Raw genomic sequence first — 21027 nt, forward strand, 5'->3', positions numbered from 1 at the left:
GAGGATACACTTTTTCTCAAGTTCTTCCCCTTCAGTTCTCTGAGATTGGATCTTCCTCAGTTCTGCTGAGAATGTTTCACGTATGTAGTAATGGAGGAAGGCAAAGCCCTATCTACTTCTCTTCCTTTTCATAGAATCTCTGATCCAATTATCTTTGGAGCACAACATTAGGTAATGACTTGGTGAAATCTTGTTGATTTATGAAGACAGTCAGTATATTGCACATTCAAAGTAGTGTTTAGGGCATTTGCTCCACTTTTGTAGAGTGATGTTTCAAGCAACTATGTCGGAAGCCACACTGTACCATGCTGGGCTAAGGAGAGCTCATTTAAATTTCAGTTCTATCCTCTGTGAGTTGTGTGTGTTTCCTTGTTCTCCTAGAATCTCCTTGAACCCATTCGACAAATAAAAAATAACAATCTCTGTCCTCTGCTCCTTACATTTTGTTTTAATGGGTGAGGGTGGGGTAAATGGTAAATGCTATGTCTAATTACTTAGTTAACTACTGACATATGTTTGGTCTTCCAAAATATATAAATTATATAGTTACTTTATGTTAGGCAGTTGTGATGTTAGTTCAATTTGTTAAAATATTTAAAAGACTTTATTTTCAAACACAAATTATCCTATTGTTTAATGAAGAATCACAAGTTAAATACTGTTGTTATGGGCTGATCTAAAAATTAGGCCAGGCTGACTCCATGTTGTTCAGACATTTGATAGTGTGAACTTGGGCCCCTTTTTCTCATGAGCCCACTTGCATAGAAGTTGACATCTCCACCTCCACCCACTTGCACTCTCTTTGAACTATGGAGCTGACTCACAATTACTTCCTAAGTATGTATAAAAAGGTGCAAATTCTGAAAAAAATATATAACTTGTGCTTTCTACTTTATGAAGTGTGTCTTGTGATTGTACTTGCCTCTCCTGCCCTGCTTCTGTGTGTGTGTGTGTGTGTGTGTGTGTTTCTGTTTTCTTTTTTTAAGCTGTTCCCCACCAGCCTTCAGTGTCTTGGGCTGCAGAACTGTCTGCTTTCTGCTCCCTTGGCCCTGGCCAGAATAAATCCTTTACTTCAAAAAGACCAGGAGTTTAATTTGGGATTTTGGAATAGTGCATTAATACAGTTATATAATAGTCAAAGATGTGTTGATGTCCCCCTAAAGTCATCAGTCTGAGCACCCAGAATGTTGAGCAATGTTTTCAATCAAATGTTGTCTTTTTTTCCTTAATCCTAGCTGCACATTGTTATAACCAGAGGTTGTGTCCTTATTTATTTGTGTCCTTGTTGTAAATTGTCCATACCTCTGCTCTATCCCAGGAGGATCAAAGATAGCGGTTTGGAAAAGAGAGCAAAAGTAAGCAACAATTTATTTGTAACTTTATCAGGTGACCAGTGTACACTCATAAGGGATTAGAATTCTTTTAGTTGACTGACTCAGCCCTTTATATGTAAATAGGACATATTCTGAATTATGAGGGAGCACTATAAAAGCTTTACATTGATTTCAAGCTCACAGTTGTCTCAGTGAGAAGAGAAGGTTACAATGGATCCAGTTATGGTCCTGGTACTCAGTCTCTCTTGCCTGCTTCTCCTTTCACTATGGAGACGGAGCCCTAGAAGTGGGAAGCTCCAACCAGGCCCTACTCCTCTCCCAATTCTTGGAAATATCCTTCAGATAGATGTTAAAAACATCAGCAAATCTTTAAGCAATGTAAGTCTGCCCCATGCTCCTCCAGTGGCTTCCAAAGGGGTAAGTAAATTAATCCTAAATTTTTACTAAAGATATTCATGGACGAAAATTACTGAGAGATTATTGCTTTGCAAATACTCTCTGTGAACTTTATTTTTCCATTGCTTTTGTATGTTTACCATTTTTAGAAATAGTTAAATGAAATAGTGCATTGGGATAAGGGATTCATTTAACTCAGTGTCAAAATATTGAAATGGTAAAGATCTGAAGTTCCCCTGTTCTTTATTGTGTTATGGTCATTTGTTGTGATTTTTTTTAGTTAATAATATTGAAAGTGTTTTGCATTTAAAGCATTATTCAAGATGTTATCTGATACATGACTTGTAGGTATTTTTCATATCCATCAAAAGGAAGTCTCTCTACATCATGCTAGGTGAAATGAGCCATGCTCAGAAAATCAAAGGTTGATTTTCTTTTTCACATATGTCAGCTAGAGCAAAGAAGGTGGGGGAAATCATCTATCACAAAGATATAGAGAAGATCTGTGGAGAAGAAGGCTATCCAGAGGGAGGAAGGAGCCCTCTGTGGAATAAATGTAACAAAAAATCATAGTATGTTCACATATAAATATCTTAAGGGTATTCTATCTTTATGCATATTTAGAAGAGAAAATGTGGAATAAATGTAACAAAATCACAGTATGTGCACATATAAATATACTAAAGGGTATTCTATCTTTATGCATATTTAGAAGATAAAATGTGGAATAAATGTAACAAAATCACAGTATGTGCACATATAAATATACTAAAGGGTATTCTATCTTTATGCATATTTAGAAGATATCAATAAAATAAATACATAAATAAGTAGAGGAAGCTAAGTAGGAGAGGGAGCAGGGAGGGAAAACGGGAGGACAAAGATGACTGAAATTGAGTAGATCAAAGTTCATGTATGGATAATTTTTGTCAACATAAACCAAACTACTATGTACAACTGTAACATTCTAATAAGATTGATAATAATAAAAAAATAAGGGAGGACGTTTTGTTCATCTGATTGAACCAACAAACTATTATGCTCCATGAAAGAAATATAAATGTACAATAATAAAGTAATAATTACTAAAAAGAAACTTCTTTCAGGAAGCAAACTATGCCTATGTTTGTCAAGAAACAGTCATGTGATAGACTCTCAGTGAGATGGTGAAATAGGATATCCCAGCCTTCATTCCTTTTACTCTAGAATGACAATATAGAGAATTATCCACAAATGAAAAAAGCTCAATGAGACTCAGGAGTTCATCACAGTAGCATCATGGTGTAAAAACTCAAAAACAACTACTCAAGAACAGGTTTATTTTACCTGCATCTACATCTTTCTATCCTCCAGCACATTAAAAGTATCATCCACCATGATTAAGCAGGATTCATCTCAGAGATATGAGGATGTTCCAACACACACAAATTAGTAAATGTGATATATCATGTTGACAGAATGAAGGACAAGAATCACAGGACAATTTCAATAGTTGAAGGAAAAGCATTTGACAAATTTCAAATTTGTTTATGACAAAACTTTAAAAAAATGACAGGATATTGGCCACAACACAAAAAATCAGCATGTATGACAAACCAATAGCTAATACATATTCCATGGGGAAAGATGAATGGTTTTCCTCAGAAATTAGGAAGAGCACAAAATACCCATCTGCCAGTTTAATTCAATGTAGTATATATACACACAAAGCAATATTACTCAGCCTTAAAGAAGAATGAAATTAGAGCATTTGCTGGTAAATGAATGGAACTGGAGACAATTGTGTTAAGTGAAATAAACCAATCTTCAAAAATCAAAGGTTGAATGTTCTCTCTGATATATGGATGCTGACACACAAAGAGAGAGGGAGGGAAGAATAGAAATTCATTGGATTAGACAAAGGGGAATGGAGAGAATGGAGGATGAATAGGAGTATGAAAGACAGAAGAATGAACTGGACATAACTTTCCTGTGTTCACGTATGAATACACAAGCAGTGTAACTCCACACCAAGTACAACCACAGGAATGGGACCCTAATTAGAATAAGTTATACTCTGTGTCTAATGTAATATGTCAAAATATACTCTCATGTATATTTAAAAAGATAACAGCAACAAAAAGAAGGACCTTCTACTAATTAGAACAACATGGAATGAGCCTGAGTACTTTATGCTGAGGGAAATAACTAAACGGAGATATTTACTGCATGAACCCACTTACATATGGAATCTTATAAAACAAAATGACTCAAACTCATAGTAATGGAGACTAGAATGGTGGATATTAGGTGCTGTGATGTGGGGGAAAAGCTGAGATGTTGGTCCAAGAGCACAAACATTCAGTTATAAGATGAATAAGAACTAGGAACCTAAGGCACAGTATGGTGACAACAGTAAATAATGATGTGTCTTATACCCCAAATTTGCCAATGTGTTCTCACCACACAAATGTGAAAATGTGAATACTGGGGTGATGGATATTTTAACTAGCTTGACTGTTGGAATTATTTTTCATGCATACATAAGTTTTTAAAAAAATCACATTATGCTCCAAATATATACTTATACCTCAATAAAGCTGATAATAAGAAGAAAATCATGGACTAAAAATCAGTATAAGAGAAGGATGAATTAACCATTCAGGGTCCACGGGATGATAACAGAATCCTTGTGGGTTTGCACAAGGCTGCAGTCTGTACCCTATGAATTGCTTCAGGGTGAGAGAAATTGTTCTTCCATGAGATGCTGCATGGCCTGGCACTGCCACCCTAGTACTCACTCTCTTCTTGTGTTAGTGATACCTGCGGTCTCAACCTATGAGTGTTAAGATCATCTGGGCCACTTTTAAAAAATATAGATTTCCAGTACTCATTGTGGGCTTAATCAAAATCTCTAATGACCTGGAAGAAATCACCTGGGTACTGGTGCAATGGTGGGTGGCACTGGGGACCCATGTATTGTTCATGCTTCCAAATTTGACAAAATAAAGGTTTAAATTTAGGTCTTCTGTTTATTGGTAGACTCAAAATGAGTTTGTAATTCTCTGATTTAATTTTCTTTACATGTAAAACAGGACAAATAAAGTTCTCTAAGTGCATTGATATGAGAATTATAATTATTAGGATAGATATCAGTTGCCTGACCCAGGCATGGCACATCAGAGACCATCCATAAGTGACAGCTATAATCACCATCATGTTTTTAACAAAATTCAGATTTGAAGATTCATATGGCAGCAATAACACAACAAGTACCATGAGAATAATCTGAACAACAGTGTGAATCATTCAAAATACATAGGTCCAATACTAATGTCTAATTTTCTTTCCCATTTCCAGTTGTCAAAAGTCTAGGCCCTGTGTTCACTCTGTATTTGGGCATGAAGCCCACTGTGGTGTTGCATGGATATGAAGCTGTGAGGGAAGCCCTGGTTGACCGTGGAGAAGAGTTTTCTGGAAGAGGCAGTTTCCCAGTGGTAGAAAGAGCTAATAAAGGACTTGGTAAGGATGCATGTGCATGGGGTAGTGGGCAGTGGTCATGGGCATGAGAAGCCCAGAAAAAAGAGCCTTGGAATTCTCCTAAGGCTAAGCTGGGCCAGCTTTTGCCTGCCACCCATCAGCTTCCTCTGCCTCATCTGGGATCTCACCCCTAGTTTGTGTTCCCCTCTTTTAGGAATCATTTTAAGTAATGGAAACAGATGGAAAGAGATGAGGCACTTCTCATCATGACTCTGTGGAGTTTTGGGATGGGGAAGAGGAGCATTGAAGACTGTGTTCAAGAGGAAGCCCACTGCCTTGTGGAGGAGCTGAGGAAAACCAAATGTGGGTGACTGATTATCACTGTCTTTATCAGACTGATCTCCTCCCTACTAAGGCTCTTGGATGTAGTTCCACATTTTGTCCTGTCAGCCTTCATGTGGGGGAGGGATGATTTGAAGCAGAGAGCCAGAGTTTGTGTGTCTTTGCTGCCTGTGCACAGGCATGAGTGGGCATGCATGGTGGGTGTAAAAGGTCATATCCTACTCTGACCAGCTTTATTCCTGTTTTCCATTATTGCATCATGAAGACACAAGTTTTAGAGATCTATTTTCTTAAGAGTCGAAGAGCAGGGTTTCTCCATAGCACATTTGTGAATCTCCCATTCCACAGCCTCCACCATTGTCCATTGGACATGGTGAAAACATCCTCCTTAGACACTGTGGGGCTTAAGCAAGTGATGTGTGCTTTCCCTGAATTGGACAGTGGTTGTTCAGTCACTTTCCGCTGTCTCACATGCCTCAGGGTTTCTTCTAAGGCCAGTGCCTACAATAGACAGTGATTATACTAATCTATGCTTTCCCGTTGATTTGCATATCACCTGTAAAGTCTTGTTAATCATGATTGTGGTAATTACTTACCTCTCCTTGTCTTTTCTACAGATCCATGAAGTATTTTTTCACAGTGTCTCTGATTTTCAGCTTGGATCTACATTGCAATGTTTTTAAATTTATCTTCCAAATTAACAAAAAAGTAAAGACTAAAAATCTGACTTTACCAGTGAATGACACATACAAAGAAATTCCCTGGATTCCCAAATTACCTCCCAGCTCTATAGCTAAAATAAACATTTTTGTGAAAGCTTAGACCCCTGGAACATTTAAAGGAGCCTGACAGAAAAGTATAGAACTCAAATGGTTTGCTCCTATCCAATTTTCTACACTTAATTCACATATATTTTTTCTGGGTTTGTTTCCTTATAATATATATATATATATATATTATTCTTTTTATTAACAAGTTGTTAATAAACTTGTTATGCATACAGCATACATTGATCAAATACATCCTCTTTCTCTCTCTACAATCCTCATACATTGATCAAATACATCCTCTTTCTCTCTCTACAATCCTCATCACCACCACACATCCTTTCCCAACTGTAGTAATCACTGTTCTATGTTCAAGTTGACTTTCTTTGCAACTTCCACACAGAGACGATGTGATGCAATACTTGTCGTTCTATTTCTGACTTCATTCATACCATAATGTCCCCCAGTTCTGTCTATTTTGCTTCAAATGACAGGATTCCATTATTCTTTATGGATAAATATAATTCCATTTCCTTTATCTATTAATTTGTTGATAGCCACCTACATTAATATAACATCTTAGCTATTATGAGTAGTTTCACAATAAAAGAGGAGTATGCAGAATCTCTTCAGAATGTGTATGTCATTTCTTTCATTTATGTATCAGATGCTACACACCTGGATCATATGATAGATTTATAAATATTTTTAATATTTAAATAAACTCTAAACTGTTCTTCATAGTGGTTATCCTAATGTACATTAACTGTCACCAACAAATATAATGGGTCTCTTTTCAACACCTTCCCAATATTTGTTATTTGTTGTTATGATGGTGGGGATTATTTTGGCTTCCTTGTTTTTGTTTTTGTGTTTTGATGATAGCCATTATAACCTTGGTGAAATGATATCTAATGGTAGTTTTGATTTGCATTTCCCTGATGAGTAATGATATTGAGCATTTTAAAATATATTTATTAGTCATTTGTATTTTTTCTTTTGAGAAGTGACTCTTAAAATCATTTTCCCATTTTTAATTGTATTACTTGGGTTTTTAATTTTTTTGTTTCTTGTATACTTTAAATGTTAATTATTTGTGAAATAAATAATTGGCAATTTTTATCCCCCATTCTGTAGAATGTCTCTTCACTCTATTGACAGTTTGTTGTGTAAGAGCTTTTTAGTTTGATGTGATCAACTTGCCTATTTTGGCTTTTGGGGTCAAACACACACACACACACACACACACACACACACACACACACACAAATCATTGCCTGTATCCAACTTGAGGTGTTTGCTCTGTTTTCATCTATTTCTTTTAGGGTTTCAGGTCTTACATTAAAATTTTGAACCCATTTTTTATTTGAATTTTATATATAGTGAGAGACAATGTCAAGTATCAATCTTCTGCATGTACCATTTATTAAAGAAGCTCTCCTTTCTCCACTGTATGTTTTGGTAACTCTGTTGAGAATGAGTCAACTGTAGATGCATGGTCTTTTGCCCCCTTGAGCCCCGCATCTCCATTCTCTTCCATTGTTCTATTTGCCTGTTTCTGTGCCAATGCCATGGCTCTTTTGCTTACTGTGGCTCTGTAGTGTGGCTTGAAATCAGGAAATATATTGCCTCCAGCTTTGCTCCTTTGCTCAAGATTGTCTTGACTTCAGGTTCTTTTGTGCTTCTGCATGAATTTTAGGATTATATTTTTCTAGTTCTGTGAAGAATGTCATTGGTATTTCATGGGGATTGAATTGAATTGAATCTGCAAATTGTTTCAATAGTATGAATATTTTAAAAATATTAATTCTTCCAATCCATGAATATGAGATTTTTTTTGGAATCTTCTTCAATTTCTTTCATTAGTTTTTTTTTTTTTGGTGATTTTTATTCTAGAGGTCTTTCACTTCCTTGGTTTAGTTTTTTTTTTTTAATCAAGTCACCCAAATGAAGTTTATTGATGGCTTCATTGTAAATTCACTTTACATAGCCCTATGGTTTGGGTCAACTTTTTGAACTACTTTGATTAAAAAACCCAAAATGGATAAAAACGATTCAGAGGAGGAGAAGTTTACTTGGGCTCACATTTTCAGAGGTTCAGTCTATGATCAGCTGACTCCATGACTCTGGGCCTGAGATGAGGCAGAATATTATAGTGGGAGGGTATGGTAGAGGAAAGTAGCTCAAGACATGGCAATATCAAAGGAGAGAGAGAGAGAGAGAGAGAGAGAGAGAGAGAGAGCGCGCGCAAGCGCTCCACTCACCAGGGACAAAATAAATAACCCAAAGTCATGCCCCAGTGACTTACCTAAACCCACCTGCCCAGTTAACACCTGGTTAATCCTTATCAGTATATTCATCTACTATTTAGATTGTAACTCTTAACAATCCAACCATTTTCCCCTGATCATTCCTGCATTATCTCACACATGAACTTTTAGGGCATAATTTATATCCAAACTATAACACTCACAAAATGAAAATCCTTTGTCCTATTTTAATTTCTTTATCTATAAAATGATAGGATTGAACTTAATGATGGTCAACCTTCAAATTTATTTGAGAATATACTGCAGTGAATCCCATCATAATATACATCTATGAGATGCTAATTAAAAAAAAAAAAACCTGTAAGTAAATAGCAGAAAGTTCAGTAGAGTAGAGGGAAGGGAATGGTGGAGGAGGAGGGGCATGGAAAGGGAAATACTGGGGATTAAATTAGATCAAATTATATTTCATGCTTTTATAATCATGTCAAAAGAATCCTATTGTCATGTATAACTAAAAACAACCAATAAAAAATGTATTATTCTATTGGTGAGTATAGGGTTAATAAAAATATTCCAGAAGTTCAGAAGAGGGCAGATTTGCCAAATAGATTAAATTTTGAGGCAATTGGAGATGATCAACTCTGCTTCCTAAGGTGGGGAAATTTATCTCCTCTCTGAAATGAAGAAATAAACGGTCCATTTATCAATTTAGCCTTTTGTTTGTTTTCCTCAGATTCAATTTAAGATAAAAGTTTTTCACTTTTATTTTTTTAAAAAAAGCATGTCATTGTTTATAAAGGTTTTTCTTTTTTTTCTCTCTCATAAAAATGGATGTTTTCTGATTCTGTTTAATTGATCCACAGATACACAAATTCATCCCTAAGGGCTCTCTGTTTAGTCTTTCCCTCTGCTAGCTTTACAAATGAATCTTTCAAGGGTCATTATGTATTTTTAAAAGATTTACATTCATTCCTAACTACTTTTTTCTTTCTGAATCATTCCTATTTACCTACAGTCTTTGATGACAAACATAAATCTGCAGTGAACTGATGAGGGCCACAAACAAGTCAAGACGACGGGCGCCTGGCACTTTGCCAAGAAGAGCGGTTTGAGAAGTAATGCCAGCGAGCCATTAAGATGATAGACATTCCTTAATGACTGACTGCTGTGTCTAGATTATGTCAATTAAGTTAAGCTGTGTGTAATTATTAAGATGATGAGGATTCCTTAATGACCAATTGATGTATCTGGATGTTAATTGAAACAAGCTGTGTATAATCAGTTAAGTGTGTGTGTGTGTGTGTGTATATATATATACACCTCTACTGTCCGACAATAAAGCAGCTCCCACTCCTGCTGTATCAACCTTCACAAGTTGCTCATCACCCCCCAGTTAGTTTGCCCAGCCAGACTGCGGCAATGAACTTGAATTAGCAGCTGTTTCCAAAAGTGATCTTTTAAAATGTTTTCCCAAATAAGCTATACTTTTGGTTTAAATGGTTTAAATAAAGGCAGTGGATGCGAATGGAGCATTAGAAAAACCATTATTAACCTGGTTAGTAGAAAAAAAGTCAAGTTAAGTTTAAGGTAAAAGTAATATCCTCATTTTTAGCATGCTGAATATTTTCCTGTTAAGGGGATTTCTAGATAGGTATTTCCTAAAGTTTCTAAAATTGCCTTTTCCTGTTATCTCAAAGAAAAATACTTTTAATGTATATTTTAGAATTAATTATTTATTGTCCTCAACTTTTTAGCCTCACCCTGTGATCCTACCATTTTCCTGGGTGGTGCTCCCTGCAATGTGATCTGCTCCATAATCTTCCAGAATCGTTTTGACTCTAAAGACCAGAATTTTCTAAACTTCATGAAAAAATTAGATGAAAGCCTCAAACTTATGAGCACCCCTTGGATCCAGGTGAGACCAAAATTCCTTCTTCATGAGAAGATACTTATGGTCTTTTCTTGGACAGGCCACTATTTACAGTGGTTCAAACAGTGAAGTGAATCTGTACATCACAGTCTCTCGCCCATGGACTTGGTGGTATGGAGTGAATATTAGGAAAAGGTAAATGAGTCCTTTATTTTATGCACAGAAATATGAATGCCCACATATAGAGCCAACATGGCAATCCCATTGGCTCTCTGGCCAGTGCTTTCCCCAGTAATCTCCAATCCTCATAAAGTACTTTGGTGACTGCTCAAAGCAAGATCATGGCACTTGGTAGGCATCCAGGGCTTTCCTCCAATTACCACTAGATTTTTCATCACTGTACTTGGCAGAAATACCTCATTAGGATATTAAGGAGAGAGAATTAATACTTGCACAAGTGCTGCAAGGAGACTCTGAGCAGCAAAGAAGAGATGTTTCATGCTTCAGCTGGGATCCTAGATGACAAGGTAATAGGGTTAGGATTAGAAAATAATTGGATTTTACTGTGTACAACTCCTAAACAAACCCAGTTTTACCTATACGTAGCTGGCGTGTTCTGTATTCTTTATAAAAGCCTGTTGTGAAATGTTCAGACATCTCCTAATCACTCTTGTATAGTTACTTTATCCATGGACTGCCCAATTGTATTTCAAGGTATTTTCAAAATCCACTGCCTGTTCTGTAGAAATCAGTCTATTTTTGAGGTTGCTTCATACAGTAACAGCAGAGAACAGATTGTGCTCTTTCCCAGTTTACCCCAAATCCTTTAAACTATCTTAACTTCTGTCCTCATCTACAAAATATAAATTGTGGTAATTTATGTCAATCTACATTTCCAGATCTCTATGGAAAAATTGGTTTAAAAATTTGGTTTAAATGTATTGTTATATCTGAAAATGATATATGAGTATAGGAAATGATTATCATTTCTGATCCTCAAGTCAAAGTACTTTCTCTCAAATATTTCTATAATTTGGGAATTTATTATATATGTACAGTAAAAATTTTCCCTTCAGGGTGAACACATTTTTTTCCTTTCTATTTTATTGGTTCTTCTTAGTTATACATAACAGTAGTATCCATTTTGATAAAAATTTATACAAACATGGAATATATCTTATTCTAATTAGGAGCCCATTTTTGTGGGTGGGCATACTTAATAGGTAAGTTATATACAATACGTGTAAATTATGTTATATTTATTCTACTGTCTTTTCTATTCTTGTTCTCTCTACCTTCCTTTTATTCTGCTTTATATAATCTATCAGTAGATTTCAAGTCCTATAGAGTTATTTCTGTGATGATAAGGCAGTTTAAGTTTCTAACATGGACTAGGACTAAGATTTCTATGTCTTTTTTACATGTTCTTATTCTTTTTAAAGAGAGAGAGAAAGAGAGAGACAGACAGAGAGAGAGAGAGAGAGAGAGAGAGAGAGAATTTTCAATATTTATTTCTAGTTCTCGGCAGACACAACATCTTTGTTGGTATGTGGTGCTGAGGATCGAACCCGGGCCGCACGCATGCCAGGCGAGCGCGCTACCGCTTGAGCCACATCCCCAGCCCACATGTTCTTATTTAATGAATATTTTATTTTCTAGGTCTGAAATAATTTTCCTGCTCTCATTGATTATCTCCCAGAGAGTCATAAAAAATTATTAAGAATTTGACTGAAATGAAACAGTATTTTTTGGAGAAAACAAAAGAACACCAAAAATCCTTGGATATGAACAATCCTCGGGACTTCATCGACTGTTTCCTGATTAAAATGGAAGAGGTCGAATGTGAACACAGCTCAGTTATCTGATTGTGTCTACATTTTGTGGTTCATTGATTAATTCTGTGGTTACTAGGGATGCTTAAGTGCTAAGTCAAGAAATTCTTGACAGACATTTCAAGCATACCTTGTCTTTATGTATCTGCAGAAATCATCATAGAAAAATTAAAATCGAATTGTTAAATAACTATAATAAATGGATTCTGTTCTGTAGGTACTAATAATATACCTGAGGACAGACAGAATTTGCACCTCAGGTGAAAAGAAAATAATTATAAACAAGTTACAAAATATAAAAGTGGAGCCATAAAATGCAGATTGAAAAGATTACTTGTACATAGTGTACGGGGAAATGAGAAGGAAAGGCCGACTAAGGTTGGCTTCCTGCCTGTTGTGAAGTTTGAGTAGATCTCGACATATATTCAGTGAAGAATACGGTAGAGAATTTCAGGTGGGTTAAATGGTCTATGCAGAAGTTCAGAAGTGTATAATGGTGAAGAGATTAGGTAGATGGAATAAAGGAAGTCTTGGTTGAGCATAAATAAATTTAGAGAGAAAAGAAGTCCTAGTGTGGTATTTTCGAGTACCCTATAAGCTTGCATGTTGTGTCATGGAAAGTTCTAATTTGATCAGAAATAAAAATGAGCCAGAAGAAGATTGAAATTCAGATAATTGTCAGAGAAAAAGTTTCAAGTCCTATAGAGTGATTTATGTGATGATAAGGCAGTTGAAGGAGTATTTGGAAATTTTCCTGTCTGTAGTTGAGCTTGATGAGCAGCTGGACCATGGAAATTCAGATGAATCTGATAACATCAAGGCCATCCATCTTGTCATATTCTCAGAAATGTAGGAAAAAAAAAACAGTTTGTCAGAATTATATCTCTTTTATGTATTTCATCAATTAATTGGATTCTCTCTGGGTACCTCTTTTCTGCTTTTCCGTATCTGTTTCCCTGCCCTCCCCTTTATCCTTTATCCTTCATATTTATCTCATTTTAACTTCTATTTCTCTTTCATTTGCCACCATATTTTTCTTCTATTTTCCTAAAATTTTGTTTATCAATTTTTATTTTTTTAAAAAATGGAATTAAAAATGTATGTTAACATTTAATATTCTCAGTCTATTCTAAATCATTACTCTTTGGTCAACAGAGTTGTAGTGATGTGTAATAGCAACTAGTGTAGCAGATGTTGTTATATGGTTAGCTCTGAAATCACCATGGTCACTCTCTCAAAGAGGTACTGGTGGTTGAATTAATAATATTTTAAAAGCTGACTTGATGTGTTGAAACTAAGATATATCTCTATCCCAGAGCTTATTATTAATAGACAACTACTTATTAAAAGACCCTCACACAAGTAGGAAGAGGAATCCTCAACACATAAACAAAACAGGACTCCAGATAAAGAGCAAACAGGCCAACAAGACACCATCTTCTGGCTCATTTTTTCTTTCTGATCAAATCAGAACTTTTCATGACAACATCCAAGCTTATAGGGTACTTGAGAATACAAAACTAGGGGCTCCTTTTTTGTCCAAATTCATTTAGGCTCAACTAAAGCTTCCTTTTTTATTCCCTCTACCAAATCTCTTCACCATTATACACTCCTGAACTTCTGCATAGACTATTTATCCCACCCCTACCCGTCACTAAACGTATATCGAGATCTACTCAGACATCAGAACATTCAGGAAGCCGAGCTTGGTCAGGCCTTTCCTTCTCATTTTCCCATACACTAAGTACAAGTAATCTTTTCAGTCTGTATTTTATGGCTTCAATTTTATTTTTCATTTCTTTCTCAGAAAATTCATTATTGGAATACAGAAAAACTTGAATTTTGTATGTTGATTTTGTATCCTGTTACTTTTCTGAATTTGTTTATCAAGTCTGGAAGTCTCAGGTAGAATTTTTTAGGTCTTCTAAGTATGAAGTCATGCTATCTGAGCTGATTCCCTGCTCAGAATGTGACTGTGCCTGACAATGGTATCTGCTCTTCTTAATCTTGATGGGTGAGATTCTTTTGTCTCCTTGGAGGGAACTTCCGTTTCCCCACTGAGCCTCTACTACCTGGACACTGCTTCTGTTTGTTGCTTTTGTTAATTCTCTTTCCACTATAGAACTTGATGTTTTAGTTTGGCCTGTTTGCTAGCTCTAGGAATTTTCCCACAGACTTCCTACCTGAGTTTGCCTCTGTAGAACTGATGTTTTCAATTCATACCCAGGGAGCTGAAATAATCTTGTGTTTCCTCTGAGCTAGAGTGTTCCTTATTTTTAGTACTGCCATCTTAACAACAGTAAGTGCTTTATTCTAAGACCTGCCTATTTAAGTCTTCTTTGAAATTTTGACTTGAAAATCTTAGAAAGCTTGGTAAGATCAATGTTACCTTGTCTAGGAATAGACCTGTTGAGAGAGTGTGTTGATTACGTATTATTGGACATGCTATAGTTCACTTGGGGGAATATACAATCTCCATTAAATAAATTCTTGCCTCTGGACTGACTCTAAAATTATGTACTTTACATAACTCATAAATTACAGATTTTATAGTCATGTTTAGAAATCCTCTTTTGTCTAAACTTAAAATTATCCTTGTTGGTGTCTGTTCTAATAAGTTCCCTCAGTTCTAAATCAGCCTTGATGCTATCTAGTGCTTTCCTTTCTCCATTTACAATATACGAGAGCTGTATTGAGTCAGCCACCTATCAGGATCTGTATTATCCCTACTCTCTCCTTCATCCTCAATATACAGTTAATACCTAAACTCTCTCTCCTCATGTTTGTAATGTCTAATTTGTATTAGAATTAGAAGTAGGGTAAAATTAATGATGAATTAATCTCGTATACCAAACTAAGTTACCTATTGCCTCACAGCTAGAATACATTCTGTCTTTAAAATTCATTATCTTTGTCTGTATTCTACTTTATACTGTGCTTTAATATTAGCTTTGCACAGTTCCCTATTTTCAGTTCTTAATGGGTGTGTGGGAAATTCTAAGTAAAAATAAATTCTTTATCAGAAGAAAAAAACTGCATATTATTTTTTGACTTTTTCATTTATTTATTTTTATTTGTTCTTTTTAAATATGCATGACTATGGAGTGTATTTTGACATATTTTATTATAAATACATGGAATATTACATAGGATCCCATTCTTGTGGAGATTCACTGGTCATGTATTCATATATAAATATAGGAAAGTAATGTCCAATTCATTCTACTGTCTTTCCTACTCCTATCCACACACCCTTCCCTTCATTCCCCTCTGTCTAATCCAGTGAACTTCTATTTCTCACCCCTTTATTGTGTGTTAGCATCTGCATATCAGAGAGAACATTTGGCCTTTGGTAGTCTCCAGTTCCATCCATTTACCAGCAAATGTCATAATTTCATTTTTCTTTGTGCCTGAGTAATATTCCATTGTGTATATATACCACATTTTCTTTATTCATTCATCTTTTCTAGGGCACCTAGGTTGGTTCCATAGCTTAGCTGTTGTGAATTGAGCTGCTATAAACATTAATGTGGCTGCATCACGGCAGAATGCTGATTTTAAGTTCTTTGGGTACATACCAAGGAGTGGGATAACTAGGTCAAATGGAGGTTCAATTCATAGTTTTCTGAGGAATCTACATACTTCTTTCTAGAGTGGTTGTATCAATTTGCATTCCCACCAGAAACATATGAGTGTACCTTTTCCCCTACATGCTGGCCAACATTTATTGTTACTTGTATTTTTGATAATTGCCATTCTGACTGGAGTGAGATGGATCTCAGTGTAGTTTTAATTTTCATTTCTCTAATTGCTAGAGATGTTGAACATTTTTTCATGTTTGTCGTTTGTATTTCTTCTGTGAAGTTTCTGTTCAGAAAATTCAACTCAAAGTGGATCAAAGACTTAGACACTAGAACAGAGACCTTTTGCCTAATAGAAGAAAAAGTAGACCCAAATCTTCACCATGTTGGTCTAGAATCTGGCTTCCTTAACAAATCCCTAAAATGCAAGAAGTAAAATCAAGAATTAATAAATGGGATAGATTCAAACTACAAATCTTCTTCTCAAAATGATTTCTGTCTTATCTGTACCTTGTATCTACGTTTTGAGTAAAAAATCAGGAAAGAAAACTGGCTCCAGTAAACTTTTACTTGTATTTTATTGATAAGAAATATGTTGTTTGGCCTTCCTGACTGCAAAAAGAATGGTGAAGAGAATCTTTAGGCAACATGGGCAATAGGGTAAGAAATGAAGATTTGGTCAATTAATGTATAGTTTACCACACTGCACAGTAAGTTTTTAAAATATTATATTATACAGTTTCCAGATTATCTTAAATTTCTAATAATTCCAGTTCTTTTGTATTTATTATAATTAAATGCTAAATTAATTGTAAAATAATTGCATTGAATTATTCCTAGGAAAAGGGCAACCCATAGACTGAATTTACAACAGAAGCCTTGACAACCCTTGTGAATGATGTGTTTGGAGCTGGGACAGAGCCAGTAAGCACCATTCTGAGATATGGACTCCTTCTCTTGTTGAAGCACCCTGAGGTCACAGGTATGACAGCAGATGGTGAGCAGGGTTCATTTCACAATGGAAATTTGGCAAGACACTGCTAGTGTCCTCCATATCTCTCTCTCTCTCTCTCTCTCTCTCTCTCTCTCTCTCTCTCTCCCTCTCTCCCTCTCTCCCTCTCTCCCTCTCTCCCTCTCTCTCTCTTAGATACTGGAGATTGAACTCAAGGGTACTCAACAACTGAGTGACATCCCTAGCCCTTTTTAAAAATATTTTATTTAGACACAGGGTCTTACTGAGTTGCTTAGTGCCTCGCTGTTGCTGAGGCTGGCTTTGAACTTGTGATTCTCCTTCCTCAGCCTCCAGAGTGGCTGGGATTACAGGCATGCACCACGGCGCCTGGCCATCTTATTTCTCTTGAAGAAGCTTCCTTATTGAAATTTCTATGCCACCAACTTTAATTTCTCCAATTTAATAAAGGGATAAAAATAAGAGAACATTGCACAGTAGGGGACAGTGACTGAGAGAAGTGAAGGACAGCATGGGCAGTAGAAAGGCAGTGGAGCTCTGGTCATATCTGGATTCCACCAGGGAAGTGATTGCAGCATGCAACAGCCAGTGTGAGTTGGCCTAAGACTGCATGTTGGTCTTCCTAAGGAGAAGCCCCTTGGAACATTATGTAGGCTATTGCAAGATTTCTGTGGAAATTGTTCCTTATTCAGAAAATTCAGTGTCCTAATGCTGGATAGGGAATATCAAACATCTCCATTTGGAACTTAAAGAGAAACTAGAAATTTATTAAGTTGGCAGGGAGGGATTTCTATACTCAGAAGTATTCTGAATGTGTTGCTACTTAGGAGATGTGCCTAAAGGAATTTTGTTATTCCACACAAACGTTTGTTATTTTGTTATTCCACACATACGTTTCCATTAATTTTCTATTTTCTCAACGAATTTATTTTATGAATGCACTTTTAAAAGGTTCCAGTTAATCATTGCAGATTAGAAATATGCACTATCTTTTCCTGTTTTCAGGACCTCTTCAAAACTATTACAAAGTAATTACACATGGGAGAAGAGGAATAGAGGGAACAGCTCACGAACCTTCAACAAATTTCTGAAACACAGAGAGCAGAAGCAAGGATCATAATTAACTCAGCAGACAGAATGAAGCTGTAATTTTTAGAACTGTGAAAAAAACAATCTGGGTCACGAAAAATGCCATAAGATTCAGGATTTAGAAGTACCACATGCCAAACAAGACAGAGGGGAAATTGAGGCAGTAAATAGGAGTCCCTCTGTGCTCAGGTCCCCTCTACAACTGCTTTGAGCAGTTGACTCTTTTCCTCTTATAGGAAGAGAGACGTTTACTGTCTAGAAAAACTGAACCAAAGAGGCTCTGTAATCAAGGACACCATGCACAAACACAAAAAGATCAAAGCACAGAACTGAAAAGAAGGTATATATTCACTTCTTGAAATCGGATGCTTTTAGCTCTTTTCTCTGTCCAGGAACTAACCACCAGATATAGAACCCAGGCATGCACCACTGCTAGTGTCCTCCATCTTATTTCTCTCTCTCCAAAGGGAAAGATCTGCATGTCTATGATCAGGTGGAAGATTCATTCCAAGTATCCAGATGAGTGAATAAAATAAAATTATCCACTCCAGAAAAGAGGATCTTAGAATTTTAGAACCTCAGGGTTGAAATCACATCAACTTTTGAGAAGCAAATGAGGTCATATTTAAAGCATTATGAATCAGAATGGCCTCAGAGTTCTTAAGAACAACCGTCATTTTGTGCTGTTAAGAGAAAGGATAAGAGCCCAGTTAGGCAGCACAAGCCTGTAATCCCAGTTACTCAGGAGGTTGAGGCTGGAGGATTGCAAGTTGGAGGTCAGCCTGGGCAACTTACTGAAACCTTGTCTCAAAATAAAATTCAAAGACCTTTGGTATGGTTCAGTGGTAGAGTGGTAGAGGGCTTTTGGGTTCAATCTCAAGGGAGAAAAAAGAAAGAGGAAAGAAAAGGTATTTCAAATTCATATGTTGACTAAAAATCTTATTCCTTTTTTCACTTTCACAGAAAGATATTAGAGGATATGTTCAATCCAAATATTTGAAACTAAAGCAGAGAAAATCACATGTTCCAGGAATCAGGAGACCTCATATATAAAGATGAGAGTTTAAGGGAGGGTCCTGGTAACCAGGCCTAGGAAACAACCTATCTTCCACAATCAGTAGATAAAGCAGGTGTAAGGGAAGATTAAAAAAATAAATAAAAGACAGAATCTGAAGCTTAATTATTTAGAAAATTGCTAGAAATTTGAAATATCAACCTAAACATTAAGATACAATATAAAACAGCAGCTAGAAAATTAGGTGTTGGTATAAATTGTTCAAATATATGTCAAACATATGCAAAAAATCAAACATGTACATAGCTCCCTTACAAGGTAACAATAGTTATGTGATCATAACAGTGTAAGAAACATATGTTGATATAATAAAAAATTGTGATCAAATATATACGTGAAGCAGTAGAGAGAAGTATGGGAGGGATGGGTGTGTGTATCTATTTGTGATATGTGCTTTGCATAGAGTGGAGATGGATCCTGACCAGGAAGTCATTAGAAATTTTCTAGAATTGGGTAAACCAAAAAACAGAAATAGAACATTAGGTGGAAATATGAATATTTTAGAAGAAATATTTAGAATGATCCAAAAGGCTACATCTAAGGAGTGAGAGGTTGAAAATTGTCCCACTGAAAACTGTACACACATGTGCACACTCAAAGATATGCAAACATGATTCACTAGTAGAATTTAATTTCAAAATGTCATATATAATTTCAGTATAAAATTAAAATTTATTCCTGTTTTTCTTTTTGAAATGACAGTATTTTTTAAATTATATGATAAGATCATATTTGAAACATTTAGTAATTTCTATTTGCCTTTTATATCATATATGCTAGTATATGAGGCTTGTATAGGTTTGTATGGATATATCTTAATTAGTACCCCATAGGAGAGTAATAAATATGCATGATTTATAGTGTATATGTATCTATGTATTTACATATATATCACACTTATAGACATAGATATACAAGCACACATATATACATATGTGTAGGCACATAACACACATAGATGTACATATATATATACATATATGCACAGACATACATATATGTATATGTGCACACATGTACACGTATATATAGATATATGAATGTGTATTTACATATACGCATGTGTATATAAAGATATGATATATATGTCTACATATGAAGACACACATCCACACACATATATATACTTTCCATCAGTTCTTATGTGTATCTTTTCAGCTAAAGTCCAGAAGGAGATTGAAAATGTAATTGGCAGACATTGCAGCCCCTGCATGCGGGACAAGAGCCATATGCCCTACACAGAGGCTGCTGTGCACGAGATCCAGAGATACATTGACCTCCTGCCAACCAATTTGCCATGTGCAACCACTTGTGACATTAAATTCAGAAACTACTTCATCCCCAAGGTAAGACTGTTTCTCCCACATTGTACTTCAGTTCTCTTGAAAATTCCTGTATTCTCAGTATGGTCCCAATACTCTATCAACACAAGATGAGAGAAGTACAAAACTCATCCATGCAGCACCTTGATGGACTCAGTGCTGGGCCAGACTAAGCCATGAGGATCCCTAACTGTTCCTGACATCCAGCAGGGTGTCATTTCTTCTGCTCCTTCAAGTTTTTTTTTTTTTTTGTCTACTCTCAGCAGTTTACATTTCCTGACAAAATTTAGAATCAGGTTGTTAATTTCCTAAAACTCTCTTGGGATATTTTTCAGCACGTCATTAAGTCGACAGACCAATTTGCAAAGAATTGACATCTTGACATGTTCAATATTTTATCTCATGAATATTGTAGATTTCCTACTTTATTTGGGCTTTATATTTTTCCAATAATATTTTGTTTTTAATTAAGTAGCTCACACATTTTTGAAAGCTTTTTTAGTAGGTAATTAATATTTTGGAAACTTATATACATTGAACACTTAAATAATGCCTTTTCCATTCTGTTGTTTTTGGCCGGTGGGCATGTAGTTACAATTTTTATTTTAATGACATTATGTTTAGAATTCTTGTTAAATTTATTCACCATGGCCAATAATTTGTGTTTAGATTCATTTGGAATTGTTTAGTACATTAAATTGTTACTGGGTTAGTACTTGT

General features: G+C 35.6%; 1 protein-coding gene across 1 annotated transcript in view; it reads left to right on the plus strand.

Moving 5' to 3' along the window:
- Positions 1-1544: 1544 nt before the first annotated feature.
- Positions 1545-21027, plus strand: part of LOC308634127 (cytochrome P450 2C18-like) — a gene marked incomplete at both ends in the record, with an annotated part of 318512 nt that continues 299029 nt past the window's right edge. The window contains one exon of the mRNA XM_081267718.1: positions 1545-1712. Within this exon, the coding sequence (XP_081123844.1) occupies positions 1545-1712 (168 nt within the window). The remainder of the gene's footprint in view (positions 1713-21027) is intronic.

Source organism: Spermophilus citellus (assembly GCF_964194105.1).
Source record: "Spermophilus citellus genome assembly, chromosome: 15".
Lineage (NCBI taxonomy): Eukaryota > Metazoa > Chordata > Mammalia > Rodentia > Sciuridae > Spermophilus > Spermophilus citellus.